We start from the raw sequence: 22,425 nt of genomic DNA on the forward strand, positions 1-22,425 counted from the left end.
CATGTGACAAAAAAAAGGGAAGGGGGGAGTTAATCTCTGCAAGGACAAATCTGGTCTCCCCTGTGTTAAATGCACCCAAATTTTTGCTTGCAGCTTAAATTCCTATTAGTCAATTTTAAAAACCTAATGATGAAAAGGCATCAATGGTGTACCACACCACGTACAAGGCATTTCAGGAACAGCAGACTGAGCAGCACCCAATCAGATCCTGCCTCAGCACGACTAGCCCTGTTACTTTCACATGGACATTTTTTCTGCTGCAGCACAGTTATTTACGAAGTTAATAAAACGTATTGCAGGGATTCTGAAAGTGCCATTCTGCAAGGCCTCAATCTCTCCCTTCAACTTCAAAGAATGCACCACTATTAAAGAAAAATACTTGTTTTGTGGATGACAATTTCCTTCTCCTTTTAGTTTAATCACCATTCACAATTACACAAGGTTTTATTCCCAGTGTTTTGCTTTTATTTCAAATATCTACTGATCAACTTGGCCCAGAAGCCAGGAAGACATCTCCAACCAAAAAAGCTTGGCTCTCTCTTCAAAAGAGCAAAGTTTGCAAACCACTGGGTGTCACCACTGAGCAGTGGCTAGGGCTCCTGCCACCACCCACAAATTGCTAAGCACTACTACTGAGGCACTAGACCAACTCCTAGATCAGGGCTGGGCAACCATGGTCCTCAAGGGCCACAACACAGTCAGGGTTTTCAAGATTTCCACAAGGAATATGCATTAGATTATGTGTATACAATGGAAGTAGTACATGCAAATCCAATCTCATGCATATTCACTGCAGGAGTGTAGCTACTATGGGGCCACGGGGGCCTGGGCCCCCTTAGATTTGGCCCTGGACCCCCTGCCACGACCCTCTCGACCCCCCTTCCTGCCGCCAACCCTCCCCCGCCGCGTACCTTTGCTGGCGGGGGACCCCAACCCCCACCAGCCAGGTTCTCTCTGCTGCGCTGCTTTGCTTGCTGAATGATCTGATCAAGTTTCTGTGCGTGCGTCTGATGTCCTGCAAAGGTACGCAGAGGGAGAGGGTTGCGGTGGCGGCGGGTCAGCAATGCTGCACGGCCGAGAAGAGGACCTTGTCTGGCAGGGGTTGGAGTCCCCCGCCAGCAAAGGTATGCGGTGGGAGAGGGTTGGCGGCGGGAAGGGGGGTCTACTACTATTTAGCATTTCTATATCGCTACAAGGCGTACGCAGCGCTGCACAAACATAGAAGGGGAAGGGGTGAAAGTTGGTGGTGGTGGGCGGGGGGGGGGGGGGGTCGGCGGCGGGGGGGGGGGGCTAAAATGTGCCCCCTCACCTTGCGCTCTGGATCCCCCTCCCGTCGAAGTCTGGCTACGCCCCTGATTCACTGTGAAAACTCCGACTGGGTTGTTGCCCACCCCCTAAAGATACAAGCTCCCTTGCAATAATACATCCAAGTGGGACAGTCACTGGCATGGATGCCCTTCCTGAATCCTCCAGCTTCTCAATGCCAATAACAGCTCTTATTCTCTGGGAGTCATTAATGAATTACAAGTCCAATAAAATGCCGAGTCTAATGTGGAGCAATTCTACTGGCTGGAACACAGATTTCAATTACCAAGAAACACCCTATTTCATGGAGTTAACTGCCCAAACACTTGTTACCTGCTTTGTTCAATATACCTACAATATAACCTCAGAGGCGTAGCCAGGTTTTGAGATCAGGGGGAGCAAACTTTTGTAAATTAGGCGCTAGTCAGTGTTGGACAGGCAGCAGTGCCGGTACTGTCGCTCAGGTGCAGTGACTGTGGCCGGCAATGATTAACACGGGCTGCCTGCTGCATCCCACCTACAAGGAAACTGGAAGTTACATTAGGAGGCGGGAGGTAGCACAGGTCCTAGGACCGGCCAGAGCAGGCAACCTGTCTTCTTAATTGCAAGTAAAATTATTCAAATTGTGACCATCACCTCAGGAACACTCCTTCCACTAGTAGAAACTGTTTAAATCAGATGGGCTTTTGTTTGTGTGGTGACTCTACAGGATGTGGAGCCCATTAGCCCTGAGCATTTTTATTTTTGATGACAAGGGCCACCAAAGGCAGCCCTTGCTCCAGAGCCTACTTTCAAATAGAGCCAGACAGTTTATGAAATAACACAACACAAAACCCTGCAAGAAGACACTAAAACCTATACAGAAAACTTACCACACCATATCAATCCTAATTCACCTATGAAAAGCTAGTAATATAAATAGTACACTGGGCCCTAGAGCACCAATATACCTACTACTGGTAAAACAGAACAAGTGAGACTGCTAAACAGTTCTACACAGAAACTACCTGCCCACAGAATAACACACTTTGGTCACACACCACATACAGAACAAGATAAAAATTGAACTGGGAACCCCAAGAATTCAAACTAGGCATGTTCCACAACATAGGCGAAATGAAAACACAAACGTATTTTCTCTTGTACTGAAAACAAAAAATTACAAAAGACATCTGTGATGCACATTTCCCAAAGCTAAAATATTCCACCAAATAAATTCAAAATAAAACACTTTTTTCTACCTTTGTTGTCTGGGTGTTGGTCTCAGTTTCTTCTTTTCTATTTTCCTGTCTGTGTTCTGCTCTCTTTCCAGTGGGTGCAGTCCATTTGTCCTTATTTCCCTCTTATCTTTTTCTATTTCCTCACTTTGTCTCTGGCACATTTCCTTTCACTGTTTTCTGTCTCTCTCCTCAGATTTTATCTTCTCACTCTTCAGTCCTTCACCTGTATTTAATTTACCAGTACCTATCAACTTTCCATCTTCTCTCACCACTACATCTCCTGTCGCACTCGTTCCCTGGCCTCATATTACCTTCTTTTTCACCCACTCCACATTATACAATTCTACCCTCTGTACTTACCATCCTCCTCTCACTCAACTCTCCTTGAGAACCTCCATGGTCTCTCCCCACATTGTTCCACCATGCCAACATCTCCCCTCCCCTCCCTCTCCCTTCTTATTCCCTTGTAGCCCAGCATCTCCTTGTCCCCCCAACCCTTCTCCACCACTATGGTCCAGTATTTCCCTATTCCCTCTCCCCTCCACCCCTACAGACCAGCAATTCCCTGTCCCCCCTTATCCTCCTTATTGTGCCAGGAGACATGGCTACACAAATCCTCAATGCCATGTGCCTTCCAGGTTGTATAGACAGCAAACTGCACACAAGAAGTGAAAGCCTGCTAAGTGTACACAATCCAGGAAGGAACCAAGCCATCAGGGTTTGTGTAGCTGCATCTCCTGTAGGTCCAGCATCATATCTCTCCCCTTCTCTTACTCACTCTCTGCCTCCTCCTCCTCCTATGATCCGCCATCTTCCTCTTCTCTTCCCGCTTCCCATCTTTATAACACCAGGCTTTCCAAAGCAGATTACAATAGTTAACATAAAATTGAATCCATCAGGAAACAGGATATCCTCACTGAAATTTGGCCGTCTGTATTATATAGAACAGTGTAGAAAAATGATCACAAAATACAGAGTATATTAGTGCTGTTTCTACCAGCTACAATAATTTTTAAGCTGTTTTAGTGATACTCAGTTGTTATCTAATATAATAATTTGCACTCCCAACGTTCCAATGTCTTTGGCTGCGTTCGTAACCACCAGATGATGTCACCAGAGACACTGGAACGTTGGAACTCCAAGTGAACTTTAGGGACATGGGTAGAGAGAGACAAACATCTTTCTCCGGCTAAACAAAGGCAAAAATTAAAAAACAAACAAACATTTGCTAACCTCCCTCCCAGTTCCAGGGTCCCCCGTCCGTCCCTCCCTTCCACTTCCAGGCCCCCTGTCTCCGAATTTAAAAAGTCATGTTGGATTTACCAAGTCGGGGTTACGTTGTCCGGCAGTAGCGCTAAGAGCCGTGCAGGCTCGGCCCTTCTCTCGCTGTCTGTCTCTCAGCTCTGGTCCCGCCCTCATTTCCTGTTTCCACAAGGGCAGAACCAGAGCTGAGAGACAGACAGCGAGAGAAGGGCTGAGCCTGCACGGCTCTTTGCGCTACTGCCGGACGACGTAACCCCGACTTGGTAAGTCCAACATGACTTTTTTAATTCGGAGGCAGGTGGGCCTGGAAGTGGAAGTGAGGAAGGGAGGGATGGATGGAGGAACGATCCTGAACCTCGGAGGTACGATCCTGAAACTCGGAAGGAGGGAGGGATGGAGGGACGGACCCTGAAACTTGGAGGGAGAGAGAGAGGGGGGACCCTGAAACTCGGAGGGAGAGAGGGAGGGGGCCCTGAAACTCGGAGAGAGAGAGGGGGGCCCTGAAACTTGGAGAGAGAGGGAGGGGGGCCCTGAAACTCGGAGAGAGAGGGAGAGGAAGGGGGGCTCTGAAACTCAGAGAGAGAGGGAGGGAGGGGGGCCCTAAAACTCAAAGAGAGGGAGGGAGGGAGGGCCCTGAAACTCGGAGAGAGGGAGAGAGGGACCCTGAAACTTGAAGACAGGGAGGGAGGGGGATGACCTTGGAACTCAGGGGACGACCCTGGAATTCGGAGGGAGGGAGGAAGGGAGGGGGGCACTGGAACTGGGAGGAGGGCCCCTGGAACTGGGAGGGAGGGAAGGAGGAGGGCCCTTGGAACTGGAAGGGAGGGAGGAGGGCCCCTGGAACTGGGAGGGGGTGAGGGGAGGGGACGACCATGGAACTTGGAGGGATGGATGGAGGGGACGACGACCCTGGAACTCGGAGGGAGGGGGGGAACGACCATGGGGGGGGGGGGGGGAACGACTGTGGAATTGGGAGGGAGGGGGTGAGGACCATGGAACTGGGAGAGAGAGAGAGGAGGGCCCCTGGAGGGAGTGAGGGAGAGTGAGGGAGGCCCCCCCCCCCCCAGCCACAGCCACACACTCATTCTCTCACACACATTCGCACCCAGTCTCACTCTCTCTGTCACACTCACACATTCACTCTCTCTCACACTCTGTCAAACATACACACTCCGAGGAAAACCTTCCTAGCGCCCGTTTCATTTGTGTCAGAAATGGGCCTTTTTTTTACTAATTTCATGATATTTATGTCTACATATGGGAAGCTTTCAAATAAATTAAAAAGCTGTCAAATAAGTAAAAAAAATTAAAAAATATATTTTGTCCTCCACCTTTTAAGGCACTGCCTATCCAACTAGAAAAGCTTAAACGTTTCATAGATGGACCATGCATAGGCAGTCCCTTATTTCTAATAATCAGTTTTTGCTATTGTTTTGGGTCAAAAGGCTAGACAGCCTCACCCTGTCTCCTAACCTCCTTGCCTTCAATCCCCCTGCCAGTCCAGCACCCTGTTTCCCCTCTCTCTCTCTCTCTCTCTCTCTCTCTCCACTGCCATCAATCACCCTCCCCAAGTCCAGCACCCTCTGTTTCCCCTCTCTCTCCACCGCCATCAATCACCCTCCCTGAGTCCAGCACCCTCAGTTTCCCCTCTCTCCACCATCAATCACCCTCCCCGAGACCAGCACCTTCTGTTTCCCCTCTCTCTCTCCATCGCTATCAATCAGCCTCCCTGAATCCAGCACCCTCTGTTTCCCCTCTCTCCACCGCCATCAATCACCCTCCCCGAGTCCAGCACCCTTTGTTTCCCCTCTCTCTCCCCCCGCCCGCTGCCACCCCCGGACTGTCAAGCCTGCTCTGTTGAGCAGCCCCTGTAGCGATAACACGTTGCCTGAGCTGGCGTTGGATCCACAGCAGCATGCCTCTGGCTTCACACAAGTACTTCCTGTTACGCGAGGGTGGGACACGCAGCAAGCAGAGGGAAGGATTGGACGCCGGCTCAAACAGGTAGCGTGTTATTGCTGCAGGGGCTGCTAAACATAGAAGGCTTGCTTGATGACGTTCCGGGACGGGGTGGGGTGGAAGAGGGAGAACAGAAAGTGGTGTTGGGAACATGATGGGGTGGGAAACGGAGGGGAGAAAGTAATGGCAATTTTTTTTTTTTAAATCCTGGCTGCAGTGTACCGGCCCCGCCGGTTGAGACCTGCATAGGCGCCATTTTTTTTAAAACTCCGTTTGGGGGAGCAATCGCTCCCCCTGCGCCTCCCCTAGCTATGCCACTGTATAACCTTTAAAAAAAAAAAACACCTTAGTGTCACCAGAAGACTCCATGTCACCTAGGACAGGCTAATCCAATCCAGATTTTATGTCACTGCATGAAGTGGTAAGAGGTTTCTTTCTTTTAGGGACATGTGAATATCTCCAAGAAAGCAAAGGACCAGGACCAGGAACAGAACCAGAACCACATTATCCTTCACCAAGTGATAAGGAGTCATTTGGTATTCCTATTAAAGCAGACACAATGTACTTTACAACAGCAAGAATTCTCTCGGAACAGTGCAGTCACTTAACTCTTTCTGGCAGGATATTAATTAGATATATAAAGTTGATTTTTCTCCTTTTGCTAAGGATCTGAGGAGAACGGGCAACTGCTTGTGAAAAAATTTTAAAAGTTGTCCTGGAATTTAAATGGAGGTGGCTTTATGCCACAGAAATGGCTAAACCTTACAGAATGAGTGTGAAATGAATGATAAAAATCTCAGAATTGAAAACGCAAAAATAAAATACAAGGCCCCTTTGACCTGGGGCTCATAAGGAAAAATGAGAAAACACTTTTTTCTTTATAAGATCGGTTTGACCTCTGTGCTTCTGGTAAATGTGTCCTGCCTGTCACGTACCCGTAGGTGCTGGTGGGCATAGGCTGCAGTCTGTGGCTGACTGTACTGCTGATGGTGCAGGCCTGCCAGGAAGAGCTGATGCTGCAGCTGCGTCGTCTGCTTCAATGCCAGCAAGGTGGTGTCAGAGCCAGGTTTCATGCGGAGATCCATGGGGGCAGTCTGCACTATGGGCAGGGAGACCGGTGGCAGTGGGGAGGCTGAAAAACACAAACAACAAAACAGCATGAGATTTAAGGGAAAGGTTACGCCATGGTGACAATATCAAAAGAGGCACAACAAGGAATTATTTCTACCCCCTTCCTGTCCACCAATCCCAACAAAATCTCCCCTCTCACTCAGACAATCTTCACCACACACTGAAGGCCTGACTTGCACTCATTGGCTGTTCTTATCAAGTTTTCCCTTAGTCCCTTTTAAAGACCGCACCTTGTTTGCAATCCAGATCGTTGCATCTCAAAACACTTATAATGGAACTGTCATATGAAGAAAGGCTTAAGAGGTTAGCACTCTTTAGCTTGGAGAAGAAACGGCTGAGGGGAGACATGATAGAGGTCTATAAAATATTCTGAAAGCAGTGGAACAGATAAAACATAAATTGATTGTTTACCTTTTCAAAAAGGTACAAAGACTAGGGCAATGGTTCCCAAACCTGACCCCTAGAAGCACCCCAGCCAGTCATGTTTTCAGGATATCCACAATGAATATTCATGAGAGAGATTTGCATGCAGTGATGGCAGTGAATGCAGATCTCTCATGAATATTCACTGTGGATATCCTGAAACTATGACTGGCTGGGATGTCTCCAAGACCAGGTTTGGGAACCACTGGACTAGGGGGGACACTCCAGGAAGTTACAACAAATTGGAAAAAAATAATTTTTTACTCAGCGTATAGTTAAGCTCTGGAATTCACTGCCGCAGCAAGTGGTAAAAATGCTTAATTTAGCTGGGTTTAAAAAAGGTTCGGACAAGTACCTGGAGAAGAGTCCATAAATCGTTATCAAGATAGACCCAAGAAAAGCCACTGCTTATCCCTGGGGTTCGTAGCATGGAATCTTTGCCACTTTTTGGAATCCTGCCAGGTATTTCTGACCTAGACTGGCCACTATTGGAAATAGGATAATGGACTAGATGGACCATCAATCTGACCCTGAATGGTTAATCTTATTGCTGTCATCCTATCAATAATGCCATTGCCATAGGCAAATTTAGCTGTGAAAATCATGGACCAATTTGATAAGCAAGGTCATGATAATTATTTTTAAAAAATGGAAGCCTTTATTCCTTCCTTCCTCCCTCCCTCCCCCCCCAAAAAAAGTATATTAGGACCTGAACAGAAAACAAAACAGTCAAGTGTCAAAGCCCAAGGACCCAGAATGATGTACTGAAAGGTTCCTGGCTTGGTACTACTGCTACAAGAGATTCCACTATTTTGATAGGCGTGCAGAGCCTTGAGCTTCATAATCACCCACAGACAACTAAGGCTGCGTCCATCATATAGAACAGAAGTGTCCGGAATACACAGCCTCTGGCTCATTTCTTTTCACTTGTTCTCCCTCCCTGATCTGTAAAACATGAGGTTGCAGTTAGAAGGGCACACAAGGCCAAACTCCTGTCCACAGCATAGCCAGACAGATTTAACCCGCCCTCCATTTCAGGAACTTCTAAGCTCACTAGAAATATATTCAAAAGACTAAAGTTGGGTGCAATGAAGAGGCAAAACAGTAAAGTGTATAGTTTCAGTAAACTGACTGATCAGTCAGTTTTCAAATATGAGTACAGTCAGTATGTATTTCAAAATAGGACTGATGCATGGATCAGCAGTAATAATTCTATTTAAATATGCTCCCTCCCTCCCTCCCTCGCTGCCTTCTGCAGGTTTCAGCAGGTGCTATGTGCAGGACTGTCTTCACACGATGACTTGTCATCTGAAATAATGCAGCTTCAAATGTATTTCCTTTTTTTAATATATATTTTATTTTTATAATTTTCAAAATGATATACAATATCCAAATACTATCACAGAAACTCAGAAAAATACAGGAACTTAATAGTTCAAGAAATTCTAATTTTCATCCACAATAAGAAGTAATCAGATCCAAGATAAAGGAAATAAAAAAAATAAAAGATTAAATACTTATAGGAGATATGTCGCTCCCACCTGTTTACTTCAGCCACCTACTAACATTAAGAACCACATTTTAACATGCACTTCTTCTCTGGCGTTCAAAAGTTCTTCTAGTTGTTTAGGCTACAAAAATTGAAATTGTTTATCCTCAAATTATTATTATTATTATTACTAGTAAAAAAGGCCCGTTTCTGAAGGCAAGGAAACGGGCCCTAGGCAGGCAATTCCTCCTCCCCCCCCCCCCCCCCCCGCGCTACGGCCCCCTCGCCCCCCCCCCTTCGGCGAACCTGTCGCCCTCCCCCGGACCGCCGAAAACCGCCTCCCGCCGCCGTTGTGTACTACCTGTTCTGACAGGGGACCCAAACCCCCGTCAGCTGAAGTGTTGTTGTGCCCTTCGCGTTCCTTCCTCATCTTCTCTGGAAGTTCCTCTGCGTGTGTCTGACGTCGTGCAACAAAATGACTATGGTCACCCATGTTTGTGTGCTCATCTTTACTGAACGCTCAAAGAGAAATTATCATCAAGTGTTGAGAGTTAAATCTCATTACACTCACACTCTATTCCAGACCAGACCAGCTCCAGCCATCTAATCAGATCCTAAAACGTCCAAAACTTCCCAAAACTCTACAAAATATTCAGTTCTGCAGTTCTAGCAATTCAGTTCTCTCCTGGACAGTATTTTAGGCCCTTGCAATCCCTTACATCACGCCCTGCCCTCCCCCTGGGACGTTACACCAAGTTCTCTTTGCTCTCTGGTTCTATAAAGTTTTTTTTTAATCATTTATTTATAATTTTTCATTTTACAAGGGTCACTTGCAAACAGTAATACAGAGATGACTGCACATTAATACAAGATAAGAAGAAAACAATCCCAACTAGATATATAGATTATATACAAGCTTTCTCTTTCTTAGACCACAAAGTGAAGAAAAATAGGGAGCATGAGATAAGACAAGGAGATCAATTAAACAGTAAACAGAAAAAAGAAAACATGGTATTAACCTGATTATCCCCAGATATTACTCATCTAATTCATTATTCCACATTGATCATCTGGTTGGCTTCTTCAAGACCAAATACGGTGTATAGTCAATTCATTTCATTGAGAACATACTTATTGTCCAGATTTTAGTTAGAAATAATACATCTGATTACATTCTCTCTCTTTTAAAAACCAGAAATTATTTAACAATACATATACTTAAGTCTCTAATTCAAATTCCACTGATTAAAGCAATCCCAGTTTTCACAGGCTTCACTGCTTTCGAAGTAATAATTAAGGAAATATTTCTGAGGAAAACTTTAGGAGTCATACCTGGAACTACTACTACTTAACATTTATAAAGCGCTACTAGGGTTACGCAGCGCTGTACAAATTAACATAGAGGGACGGTCCCTGCTCAAGGAGCTTACAATCTAAGTGATAAGTGAATGGACAGTCCGATAGGGGCGGTCAAATTGGGCAGTCTGGATTTACTGAACAGTAAGAGTTAGGTGCCGAATGCAGCATTGAAGAGGTGGGTTTTAAGCAAAGACTTGAAGATGCGCAGGGAGGGAGCTTGGCGTAAGGGCTCAGGAAGGTTGTTCCAAGCATAGGGTGAGGCGAAGCAGAATGAGCGGAGCCTGGAGTTGGCGGTGTTGGAGAAGGGTACAGAGAGGAGGGATTTGTCCTGTGAACGGAGGTTACGGGCGGGAACATAAGGGAAGATGAGAGTAGAGAGGTAGTGAGGGACAGCAGACTGAATGCATTTGTAGGTAAGAAGGAGAAGCTTGAATTGAATGTGGTATCTGATTGGAAGCCAGTGAAGTGACCTGAGGAGAGGGGTGATATGAGTATATCGGTTCAAGCGGAATATGAGACGTGCCGCAGAGTTCTGAACAGATTGAAGGGGGGATAGATGGCTAAGTGGGAGGCCAGTGAGGAGTAAGTTGCAGTAGTCAAGGCGAGAGGTAATGAGAGCATGGACGAGAGTTCGGGTGGTGTGTTCAGAGAGGAAAGGGCGAATTTTGCTGATGTTAAAGAGGAAGAAGCGGCAGGTCTTGGCAATCTGCTGGATATGCGCAGAGAAGGAGAGGGAGCAGTCAAAGATGACTCCGAGGTTGCGGGCAGATGAGACGGGGAGGATGAGGGTGTTATCAACTGAGATAGAAAGTGGAGGAAGAGAAGACGTGGGTTTTGGTGGAAAGAGGATGAGCTCGGTCTTGGACATGTTCAGTTTCAGGTGGCGGTTGGACATCCAGGCAGCAATGTCGGATAGGCAGGCTGATACCTTTGCCTGGGTCTCTGCGGTAATGTTTGGTGTGGACAGATATAGCTGGGTATCATCAGCATAGAGATGATACTGGAAACCATGAGATGAGATCAGGGCGCCCAGGGAACAGGTGTAGATTGAGAAGAGAAGGGGTCCAAGGACAGATCCCTGGGGAACACCAACAGATAGGGGGATAGGGGTGGAGGAAGATCCATGAGAGTGAACTCTGAAGGTGCGGTGGGAGAGGTAGGAGGAGAACCAGGAGAGGACAGAGCCCTGGAACCCAAATGAGGACAATGTGGCAAGAAGTAAGTCATGATTCACAGTGTCAAAAGCGGCGGATAGATCAAGGAGGATGAGGATGGAGTAGTGGCCTCTGGATTTGGCAAGGAACAGGTCATTACAGACTTTAGAGAGTGCTGTTTCTGTCGAGTAAAGAGGGCGAAAACCGGATTGAAGTGGATTGAGGATGGTATGAGAGGAGAGAAAATCAAGGCAGCGACTGTGAATGGCACGCTCAAGTATTTTGGACAGGAAGGGTAGGAGGGAGATGGGGTGGTAATTGGAGGGACAGGTAGGGTCAAGTGATGGTTTTTTGAGGAGAGGTGTGACTATGGTGTGCTTGAAGGTGTCAGGGACAGTTGCAGTGGAGAGAGAGAGGTTGAGGATATGACAGATGGAGGGGTTAACAGTATGAGAGATGATGTTAAGTAAGTTGGTTGGGATGGGATCAGAAGGGCAGGTGGTGGATTTCGAGGAGGAAAGAAGGCGAGCGGTTTCCTCCTCTGTGATGACAGGAAAGGAGGAGAAAAAGGCCTGGGTTGGTTGGGTGAGGGAGAGGGTTGCAGGGTGAAGAAGAGATGGCTTGGTAGTGAACTCAAGGTTGATCTTTTGCACCTTGTCGCAGAAGTAATCAGCCAGTGATTGAGGAGAGAGAGAGGGTGGGGTGGGAGCGGAGGGCACTTTGAGGAGGGAGTTAAGGGTGGAGAAGAGACGACAGGGGTTGGAGCTGAGAGAATTGGTCAATTGGGTGTAGTAATCCTGTTTGGCAAGGAAAAGGGAGGAGTGGAAGGAGGATAGCATGAATTTGTAGTGAAGGAAGTCTGAATGGGTGCGAGATTTCCTCCAGAGGCGTTCAGCAGATCGGGCGCAGGAGTGAAGGTGACGGATGCAAGGGGTCAGCCAGGGCTGAAGATTAGTACACTTTGTGGGACAGGAGGTGGAAGGTGCGAAGGTGTCCAGAGCAGAGGAGAGAGTGGCATTGTAAGCGGAGACAGCCTTGTCGACAGACTCGGAGGACATGATGGAGGGGAGGAGATTAGAAATATTAGAGGATAGGGTGGGAGGGTCAATAGCCTGGAGATTCCTGGAGGTAGTGGTTAAAGTTGGACGGGGCTGGGGGGGGGGGGGGTGAAGAAGTGTGAAGGTGATTAGGTGATGATCGGAGAGAGGAAGAGTTGAAATATGGAAATTGGAGGGAGATCCGGAAGAGGAGAGGACGAGGTCAAGACAATGGCCGTCTCGGTGAGTAGGGGTGGTGGAGCAAAGCTGGAGGTTGAAGGAGGATGTTAGAGTGAGGAACTGAGAAGCGTGAGGGTCGGACTGGTCATCAACGTGTATGTTAAAATCTCCGAGAATGAGGGACAGAGATGAGGGTTCAAGAAAGACGGAAAGCCAGGCATCGAAGTCGGTGAGGAAGGAAGAGAGGGGTTTATTAGGGGGGCAGTAAATGACTGCCACTCTGAGTGGTAATGGGTAGAATAGCCGGATGGAGTGAGCTTCAAAGGATGAGAAGCAGTGAGACTGCGGTAGGAGGAGGGGTTGGAAACTACAGGAGGGCAAAAGAAGTAGCCCGACGCCTCCACCGCGGCCAGCTGGGCGGGGAGTGTGGGAGAAGAGATAACCTCCATGACAAAGGGCCGCAACTGAGGCAGAGTCGTCAGGGGAGAGCCAGGTTTCAGTTAGGGCGAGCAGTTGAAGGGAACAAGAGATGAAGAGATCGTGGGTGAAGGGCAGTTTGTTGCAGACCAAGTGGGCATTCCACAAGGCACATGAGAAGGGGAGGGAAGAGGGGGAGGAGGGGAATAGAAACGAGATTGGAGACATCACGGAATCGTTTGCATGGATAGGAGGAGGACAGGTTAGGGGGGCCTGGATTAGGATTAATGTCTCCCACGGATAGCAGGAGGAGGAGCAAGAGATTGCGGAGGAGGGTGGGGGAGGTCGGGCGACGAAGGCGATGAAGACGGGGTGCACTGAGGAGGAATGGTGATGGGTTAATGGCAGGAAGGAGGTGTTGAAGGTTAAGAGCGAGGAAGGAGGAGGGGGCCAAGAGAAATGGTGAGGTGGTGAGGGATGCCGTAGCGAGCAGGATGGGAGGGAACACGGGTGGGCAATGAGTTCCAGCGGTAAGGGGAGGGGAAAAAGATTAGGAAGGGACAGGGCAAGGAAGAGGATGTGGACAGGGGCCATAAGTAGTGATTGTGGTGTAACAGGTGTATGTGTAGTGATATAGAGCAGATAGCTGGATTGGAGGCTTGGAATTGAAGGGATTGATGGACTGGAGAGCAGGTAAGTCAATGGCTGACAAGTTAGCAGCAGGCAACTTGCAGGCGGGCTGGAGCAAGCTGGTGCAGATGGACAGGAACGAAGTCAATGGCTGACAAGTTAGCAGGTAGGCAAGTAAGTCAGTGGCTGAACAGCTAGCAGGCGGGCTGGAGCATAGTGGTGCAGATGGACAGGAACGAGCAGGGAGAAACTGGAGAGCAGGTAAGTCAATGGCTGACAAGTTAGCAGGCAGGCAAGTAAGTCAACGCCTGACAAGCTAGCAGGTAGGCTGGAACAAGCTGGTGCAGATGGACAGGAACGAGCAGGGAGAAGCTGGAGCAAGCAGGTGCAGATGGACAGGAACGAGCAGGGAGAAGCTGGAGCAAGCAGGCTGGAGCAGATGGACTGGAGCAAGCAGTGAGAAGCTGGTTAGGCGGACTGGAACATGCTGGAGCAGATGTACTGGAGCAAGCAGGCTGGAGCAGATGGACTGGAACAAGCAGGCTGGAGCAGATGGACTGGAACACTGGAGCAAGCGGGGGAAGCTGGATCGGCGGACTGGAACAAGCCAGGATCGGGCGGACTGGAACAAGCAGGCTGGAGCAGGTGGACTGGAACAAGCAGGGGGAAGCTGGTTCAGGCGGGCTGGAACACGCTGGAGCAGATGTACTGGAGCAGGCAGGCTGGAGCAGGTGTACTGGAGCAAGCAGGGAGAAGCAGGAACAGGTGGAATGGAACACTGGAGCAAGCAGGGGAAGCTGGATCGGCGGACTGGAACAAGCCGGGATCGGGCGGACTGGAACAAGCATGGAGAAGCTGGTTCAGGCGGACTGGAACACGCTGGAGCAGATGTACTGGAGCAGGCAGGCTGGAGCAGGTGTACTGGAGCAAGCAGGCTGGAGCAGATGGACTGGAGCAAAAAGGGAGAAGCTGGAACAAGCGGACTGGAACAGGCTGGGATCATGCAGACTGGAACGAGCTTGGAGCAGGCGGAACAGGTGGACTGGAACACACTAGAGCATTTGGACTGGAGCATCAGGCTGGAGCAGATGGACTGGAACAAGCAAGGGGGAAGCTGGATCGGCGGACTGGAACAAGCTGGGATCAGGCGGACTGGAACAAGCTGGGATCAGGCAGACTGGAACAAGTTCAGATCAGGCGGACTGGAACACGCTGGGGCAGTTGGACTGGAACAAGCAGGCTGGAGCAGATGAACTGAAACAATCAGGGGGGACGCTGGATCGGCGGACTGGAACAAGCTGGGACCGTTGGACTGGGGCAGCAAGCAGAGAGAAGCTGGCTCGGGTGGACTGGGGAAAGCTGGAGCAGCTGAGCTGCTCTCAGAGCAACAGACCGTCGGACTGGGGCAGCAAGCAGAGAGAAGCTGGCTCGGGTGGACTTTGGAAAGCTGGAGCAGCTGGGCTGCTCTCTGAGCAAAAGTGCCGGAGCAGCTGGGCTGCCCTCAAGCAACAGAGCAACCAGGGCGCCTGTGGAAGAGTGCCTCGCTGTGCGCCACCCCAACAGCCCAGTCTGGAAGACTCGTGGTGCAGGCAGGCCGCGCCACGCGGCAGGAAGGGCAGCATGGGCGTCGGGCTGCTGGGCCCAGGACTGCTGCGGTGGTGCGGTGGGTCCCCCGGACCGCTGGGCCGGGACCACGCAGGTCTGCAAACACCAATTCAAGTGGTGAGAGTGCTCACCGCCCGTGCACCGCGCCGCCTGGACCGGGCTCGCGCCACGAGGTCGGGCCCGCACTACAGGCCGCAGGCGAACTCCCTCCGACTCCCAGCCAACTCGGTCCCGGGCAATTCCTGCTGGGGAGCGCGAGTGCGCGACGACCGAGGGCGAACCTGGACCCGGGACAGCAGAGGCCACCGCGCCAAGCCAACCAACGACTCGGGCTCTTCCGGGGGGGGATCGCACTGCAGCGGGAGCGCTGGGGATACGATCCTCAGACCGGATCCTCAGACCGGAGCTCCTTACAGTGCATCCTCCCAGTCGGCCATCAATAACATCCACCTTATCATTCAAAATTTCTGGTCCATTATCATTTTCAGGATCATAACCACTGCTAGCTTGTGTAGAACTTCACTCTCAAAGGGTTCAGTCAAATTGTCCATGTAACTCTCCAATATCTGAAACAAAGTTATTTACTACCGCCGTCAGGTCCTGAAGCGCTTTCCAGATAGCATTCAATGTAACCTCCACGGAAGCCAAAAACTCCAAGGTGATTTCTCTTGAGATGTTTAGGAGTGGTTCCACCGATTCGGGTTCTGCTGTAAACGTCCTCCGTTTCAGCATATGCCTCTAACTCACTTCTCCACTCCTTTGGACATAGTGGTTGAATAATTCAGGAGCGATGGAGTTGTTTTTCCAGGTCCAAGAGCGTCGACGCTCCTTCGCCGGCGCTAATCAAAGGACTCGCCAACCCTTTCATCTGTGGGCAGTTCGAAGCGCAGCGGTCCCGCACTTGCTGCTCAGGAGACAAAACGCTGGCCATCAGCGGCTGACCGCCGGTTGTTCCCTTCCTCTTAGTTAAGGAAAGTGCAATTGCAGAGAGGGAATTTACATAAAGAAGACAAAACTTCAGAGGGCAGCTGGGCCGCTGGGCATACGAACTTCAGGTCACCATCTTTGTCTGGTTTCTCCTCAGAGGCCTGTCTGATATGGGTAACCCTTCAGCATAGCCCTCTGAGTCATTGAAACACAGAAGCCCCTCCACCACTAGAAGGTGGTGTCCCTTCGGAGGGGAAGTTTTTTTTTTTTTTTAAATACCTGCCCACGTTGTAGCAATTACATTTATTTACTGATAACTAAAAACTATGCCCTATTTACCTAAAAGCTTGTTTTTAAACATCAGAGTATGTGTAACACTATATTTGCTCAGTGTCTATTAAAATTAATAGCTTTTCATATAGAAATGATTGCTTCTGGCTCTAATTAATTGCTACAATTCAACTGAGAGATTAAGGCATCAGGCAAGAATGATTCCTTCTGGTTCAAACTGAGATCCAATATAATACTGGAGGTTTACGCCCTGCCACCCGACCCCACTGAGGATATGCTGCTGCTACATTACCACCATGGATGTAATCTTCCAGTTATGGCATCTATTTTATGTGCCCCCCCAAACTCATATACAAAGTGCAGCCAAGCAAGCACGCGCACGCGCGCACAAACACACACACACATACACATACACACAGGTAAATGGAAAGGCAGAAAAACATATGCATACATATGTTTGCATGAGTGGCATGCTGACATCTGAGGAGTGTTTCCATAGCCAAGCTTCTCTGGAATGGAAACTCTGTGGGACTTGAGCTGTGGACCATGTCTGGCTGTACAATCAGCTAGCCTCCAGGGCCCTTCTCCCCCTCCCCCACTGTCAGCACACATCTCTGACCTTCTGCTATACAATGAGAAACACATTCTGGGAGTAGAAGTGGAACACAGGCCAAGAGTCACAGCACAACTCACATATACACATACACAGATGAGCACATTTACATTCTGAAATCTCAAACATGTGGCTACACTTAAAAAAAAAACCAACACACCATATGGGAATGTAAAACGTATGTCACTTAAGAGAGAATGGCTTGAGAAAAATGCCAGGGGTGGCTCAACTGTGCTTTTCTTCTGTCTCGGAGGTAAAAATGGCCACTTCTAACAGAACCCCAGTGGATGAACACACACCATGCTGTGAATACTAGTCAAAGCTGTTCAAATTTTATTACAGCCATGCTGTAGTGCCCAAATAATATGCAGATACACAGAAACCAAAGTCTTTGGATTTTTAAAGTCCTCTAATGCAAAAGCATTGGGGGGGGGGGGGGGGGGGAAACACCACAGCCGCCATACATTCCCCTCTTCCTTCAACATCCCAGCCTATTTCACTTTGCTGCTGACCCCCCCTCCTCAGGGCACAGTGCAATGGCCAGCCAGAACCTCAATGACAGCCTATAAAAAGGACCCCGGGAACGTGACAATCTGACTGCCTTCTGTAAGTAGAAGGGTCATATTTGAGCTAATGCACATCATTGCACTTAAAGAAATACCAGAAAATATGCTTTGGGCCTTCCTGTCCTATTTACCTGGGTATTTCCCATTATAAAAATACCCCGACAGTGCTTATTTATTTATTTCGATTTTGCTCACACCTTTTTCAGTAGTAGCTCAAGGTGAGTTACATTCAGGTACTCTGGATATTTCTCTGTCCCAGGAGGGCTCACAATCTGTACCTGAGGCAATGGAGGGTTAAGTGACTTGGCCAAAATCACAAGGAGCAGCAGTGGGATTTGAACAGCCACCTCTGGATTGCAAGACCGGTGCTCTAACCACTAGGCCCATTCTCCGCAGGAAAACGAGTGCAGAGTTGCCTGAGGTGAGGCTCAAACTCAGAGCACCAGATACACTTAAAATCACAGCACTAGCAAAAAGAGAATTCAGGACCAACCCGGTGGTAGGTACTGCAAACTGATACCTCTGATGTGACAATACACGTGGAGGGCAATTCTATAAGGATGGCACCAACAATTAGGCATCAAGAACGTGTGTAAATGATCACAATACCAGCATATAGACGTGTGTGCACATGCGCAAGTGCCAAGATTCCGGCTACACGCTCTCTATAACGTGGCCTCTAAATGCAACGGGGCACGCTCTGAAGTGGACGTACACATGGGTGGAATCGGAACAGAGCATGTAATTTAAGCACAATGTTCAGAGATCTAGGTGCAAGCATTTACACCAGCTCTATGCTTGTAGAAGCGCTTGTGCCTAAAAAAAAATTTCAAAAAATTATTTATTTCCTATACCGCTAACTGCCATGTGGCAACTAGCGGTATAGGAAATAAAAAGCTCAGAATTAGCAGTAGGTAAGAGATGAAGGGAAGAATGGGGGGGGGGGGGGGGGAAGAAAGAAATATAGGTGTGTATTTGCCCCATTACACTAGTGTTCTATATAGGAAAATAGGTGCCTCGTTTCCCTTATAGAATAGGAACCAAATAAGTGAATTCCTGGCAAACAAATAGGTGCCCCTTTATAGGTTTACCTCCAAAATGTGAACGTGCTCCCACACACAGCAGTGTCATTGTGAATTTTAACCACTGTGTATGCCAGCAGAATCCTTTACCTGATGCAGAACATGATTCTCATTTGAGTGGAAAAGTAGCCTAGTGGTTTGTGCAGCGGTCTTTGATACTGGGAATCTGGGTTCAATTCCCACTCTCCCAGCCCCAGTCCAGCACCTCTCCCTCATTCTCACACTCCCCCAGCCCCAGTCCAGCACCTCTCCCTCATTCTCACATTCCCTCACCCCCAGCCCAGCACCTCTCCCTCATTCTCACACTCCATCTCCCAGTCCAGCACTCTCCCAGCCCCAGTTCAGCACCTCTCCCTCATTCTCACACTTCCCCAGCCCCTCTCCCTCATTTTCACACTCCCTCAGCCCCAGCCCAGCACCTCTCCCTCATTCTCACACTCCCCCAGCCCAGCACCTCTCCCTCATTCTCACACTCCCCCAGCCCCAGTCCAGCACCTCTCCCTCATTCTCACACTCCTCCAGCCCAGCATCTCTCCCTCATTCTCACACTCCCCCAGCCCCAGTTCAGCACCTCTCCCTCATTCTCAAACTCCCCACTCCCGCACCCCACCTTCAAACTTGTCTTTGACATCACCTGTGACAGGCCCTGCCCCCTTTTGACGCAATTTCCTGTTTTTGCCAGCACGGCAGGACACAGTTGATTGAGAGAAGTTGTGTTGGAGGAGGGTCAGAAGTTGTGTCAGAGGGCACAAGGTGCCGGAGAAGGAAAGCTGCAGGGGGCCTCAGGCATGAGTTTGAAGGATGGGGAGCAGTTTGAGATTGAGGGGAGATGCGCCGGATCGTGGACGGGGAGGAGAGGGGGAGATAATACTGAACCAGGGAGAGTGGGAGACATGACAGACCATGGAGAGAGGACTGGTCCCCAAATGTGTGTGAATAGGGATGCTCAGCATGCGAGGGCAGCCAAATGTGTGTTGACTTGGTGGATCCCCGTGGCACACCTGGGAAGCAGCCGCATCACACCAGCTGAAAAACGCTGTTCTAGAAACTTAGTGTGAAAATCCTTGCCACACCCCTGACTCGCTTATGACCCTCTTACCTGCACACCACCCTTGCTGTTATGTGCTACAGGCTTTTTTTTTTTTACCATATAAACTAAGGGTTGATATTCAGCCAGCATCGCTCAGCATTTTCCTGACCATAGCTGGCATTACTCCTGGATATTTAATGCTGGGCCCTGTCTGGGTTTCAGCATTGAATATCCAGGTTTACGGACCAAGCTAACACACAGTCAGTTAAGTCCAATATTCAGCACTTAACTGACTGTGGGTTACCACATGATAGGACTGACCTATGTGGTCCTATTCATGTAGCTACCATGGCCAATTAACTTCTGAATATCACACCTTAACCAGCCAAGTGTTGATTCCACCCCCCTCCCCCCCCCCCCCCCCCCCCACAAACACACACAAAATAGTCAGTTTTCTCTTAAGAGCTAACCATCAAATTTCACCAGTTAAGTGCCACAGAAAATTACCAGATGGCCCCAAACTGGTGATTTAACCAGCCAGGAGTCGTTTCTGGCTAGTTAAAATGCTTTGAATATCAACCCCTAAGTTTACTGAATATTGACTAAGTTCATTTATACACGTAAGTGCAAATTAGTCCAACTTCTGATTATTTAACACAAATGAGTATGTAATTTACCAATTAAGTTGCATGTGTAACTGCTAATATTCTAACACCTACAAACACAATTTTGTGAGTTAAGCATGGAAATGTGTATGCAAGACTACAGAATTAGGTGGACTGTGTGTCACACTGGAGGTATTATTTTGTGATTCGTTATATTTCTTTGGTGTGGATCATTTTTACCCATTTTTTCTGGTGCATAAAGTACTGTACATTGTCATGGAAAAAATCCTTGATTTGACCCCCCCAAGTCAGGTCTTCTGTTCACTGGGTTAGCTGGAGCAGAGGATGACCTGGAAGGTTACAAGTTTTGAAAGTTCCTTTAATAAGGAACTACTACTACTTATAATTTCTATAGCGCTACTAGATGTACGCAGCGCTGTACACTTGAACATGAAGAGACTGTATTCATCCATGATGTGTATCAGGGTAACATCTGCATCGCTTTAATTAACTTGTGTTAGGGTGTCGTCTAAGTAATAATTCAACACAGACAGCTATACAGGCATGGTCCTTGCAAAGGGAGGGAAAACACAGGTGACTGCCCAGACCACAAGTTGGGATGGGAATTCACTACTACAGGTGAGAAGGGTGGATAGAGGTGAGCCAGTTAATTTACTGTATCTAGATTTTCAGAAAGCTTTTGACACAGTTCCTCATGAGAGACTCCTGAGAAAATAAAAGAATCATGGGATAGGAGGCAATGTCCTTCTGTGGATTAGGAATTAGTTATTGGACAGAAAACAGAGGGTTAAATGGCCATTTTTCTCAATGGAGGAGGATGAATAGTGGAATGCTGCAAGTGGTTAAATTTGCAGATGACATGAATCTATTCAAGATTCTTAAAACACATGCGGACTGTGCAAAATTGCAGGAAGACCTTAGGAAACTGGAAGATTGGGCATCCAAATGGCAGATGAAATTTAATGTGGACCAGGAGTGTAGCTAGGTGGGGCCACGCAGGCCTGAGCCCCCACAGATTTAGTCCGGGTCCCTGGTTTTGCTGGCGGGGGTCCCAAACCCCCGCTAGCCGAAACCTTCTTCAATGCCTGTCTTGGGAGCGCCGCGTTTGCTGATCTGTGCTTTCTTGAGTCCTGACGTCCTGCATGTTCCTTCCTTTAAGTGAAACTGAGCATGCTCAGTTTCACTTAAAGGAACGTGCAGGTCAGGACAGCAGGACTCAAAGCACAGATCAGTGAACGCGGCACGCTGGAGACCGGCGCTGAAGAAAGCTTCGGCAGGCGAGGGTTGGGGACCCCCACCAGCAAAGGTACCTTGCGGCTGTGGCGGCACGGAGGAAGGGGGTTGGAAGTGGCAGGGGAGGGGCGGTGGGTGGGGGGAGGTGGGCTAAAATGTGCCCCCACACACACTTTGGGCTCTGGACCACCCTCCCGCTGAGGTCTGGCTACGCCCCAGATGTGGACAAACACAATCAGGCTTATTTTCAAAAGAGAAGGATGCCCATCTTTCGACACAAATTGGGAGATGGGTGTCCTTCTCCTAGGGTCGCCCAAATCAGGGGCGTAGCTACGGGTGAGGCCCGTCCAATTTCACCTCAGGCCCGCCCAAGCGCACACACTACAGTGCAGCCTTTTTTCAACGTTTTCTACTGAGTCATCGCGTTCGCGATCGTAGCATACGACCGCAGACGGCACCCGCTCAGCTGATCTCCACTGCTCCGTCCAGCCCACTGAAATGCAGGTCACATCGCACAGCTTGGTCCATCCTACGTGCGGTATGATGTGGCAGCGTGTACAGCCTCGACCTCACTCGCTCCGCTCTGCTCGTGGCCATCTGCTGGCCTGCGGGGTGGACTGGGAGTGAGTGGCTGTACTTGCAGGGTGGGAGAGGGGCAGGCTGGGAAACAGTGGCTGCACCTGTGTGGGGTGGGGGACTGGAGGCCGAAGAGAAGGGAAGAGAAAGGAAAGAGGTTCTAGACCTACAAAAGGGAGGGGTTGGCTGGAAAGAAGGCAGAGAAGTTCTGGACCTGCAAGGGGGAAGTGGCTGGCTGAGGCAAGGGAGAGAGGTGCTGGATTTATTGGGGGGGGAGGGGCTGGACTCTGGAGTGAAGGAAGAGAGGTG

At 49.1% G+C, this 22,425-nt stretch overlaps 1 protein-coding gene across 9 annotated transcripts in view; it reads right to left on the reverse strand.

Moving 5' to 3' along the window:
- Positions 1-22,425, reverse strand: part of HDAC7 (histone deacetylase 7) — a 964,197-nt gene that overhangs the window by 295,103 nt on the left and 646,669 nt on the right. For all 9 annotated transcript variants that reach the window (XM_030198155.1, XM_030198159.1, XM_030198158.1 and 6 more), the window contains one exon: positions 6,683-6,879. In XM_030198155.1, coding sequence (XP_030054015.1) covers positions 6,683-6,879 — 197 coding nt within the window. The remainder of the gene's footprint in view (positions 1-6,682; positions 6,880-22,425) is intronic.

This window comes from Microcaecilia unicolor, chromosome 3 (assembly GCF_901765095.1).
Source record: "Microcaecilia unicolor chromosome 3, aMicUni1.1, whole genome shotgun sequence".
NCBI classification, from domain to species: Eukaryota; Metazoa; Chordata; class Amphibia; order Gymnophiona; family Siphonopidae; genus Microcaecilia; species Microcaecilia unicolor.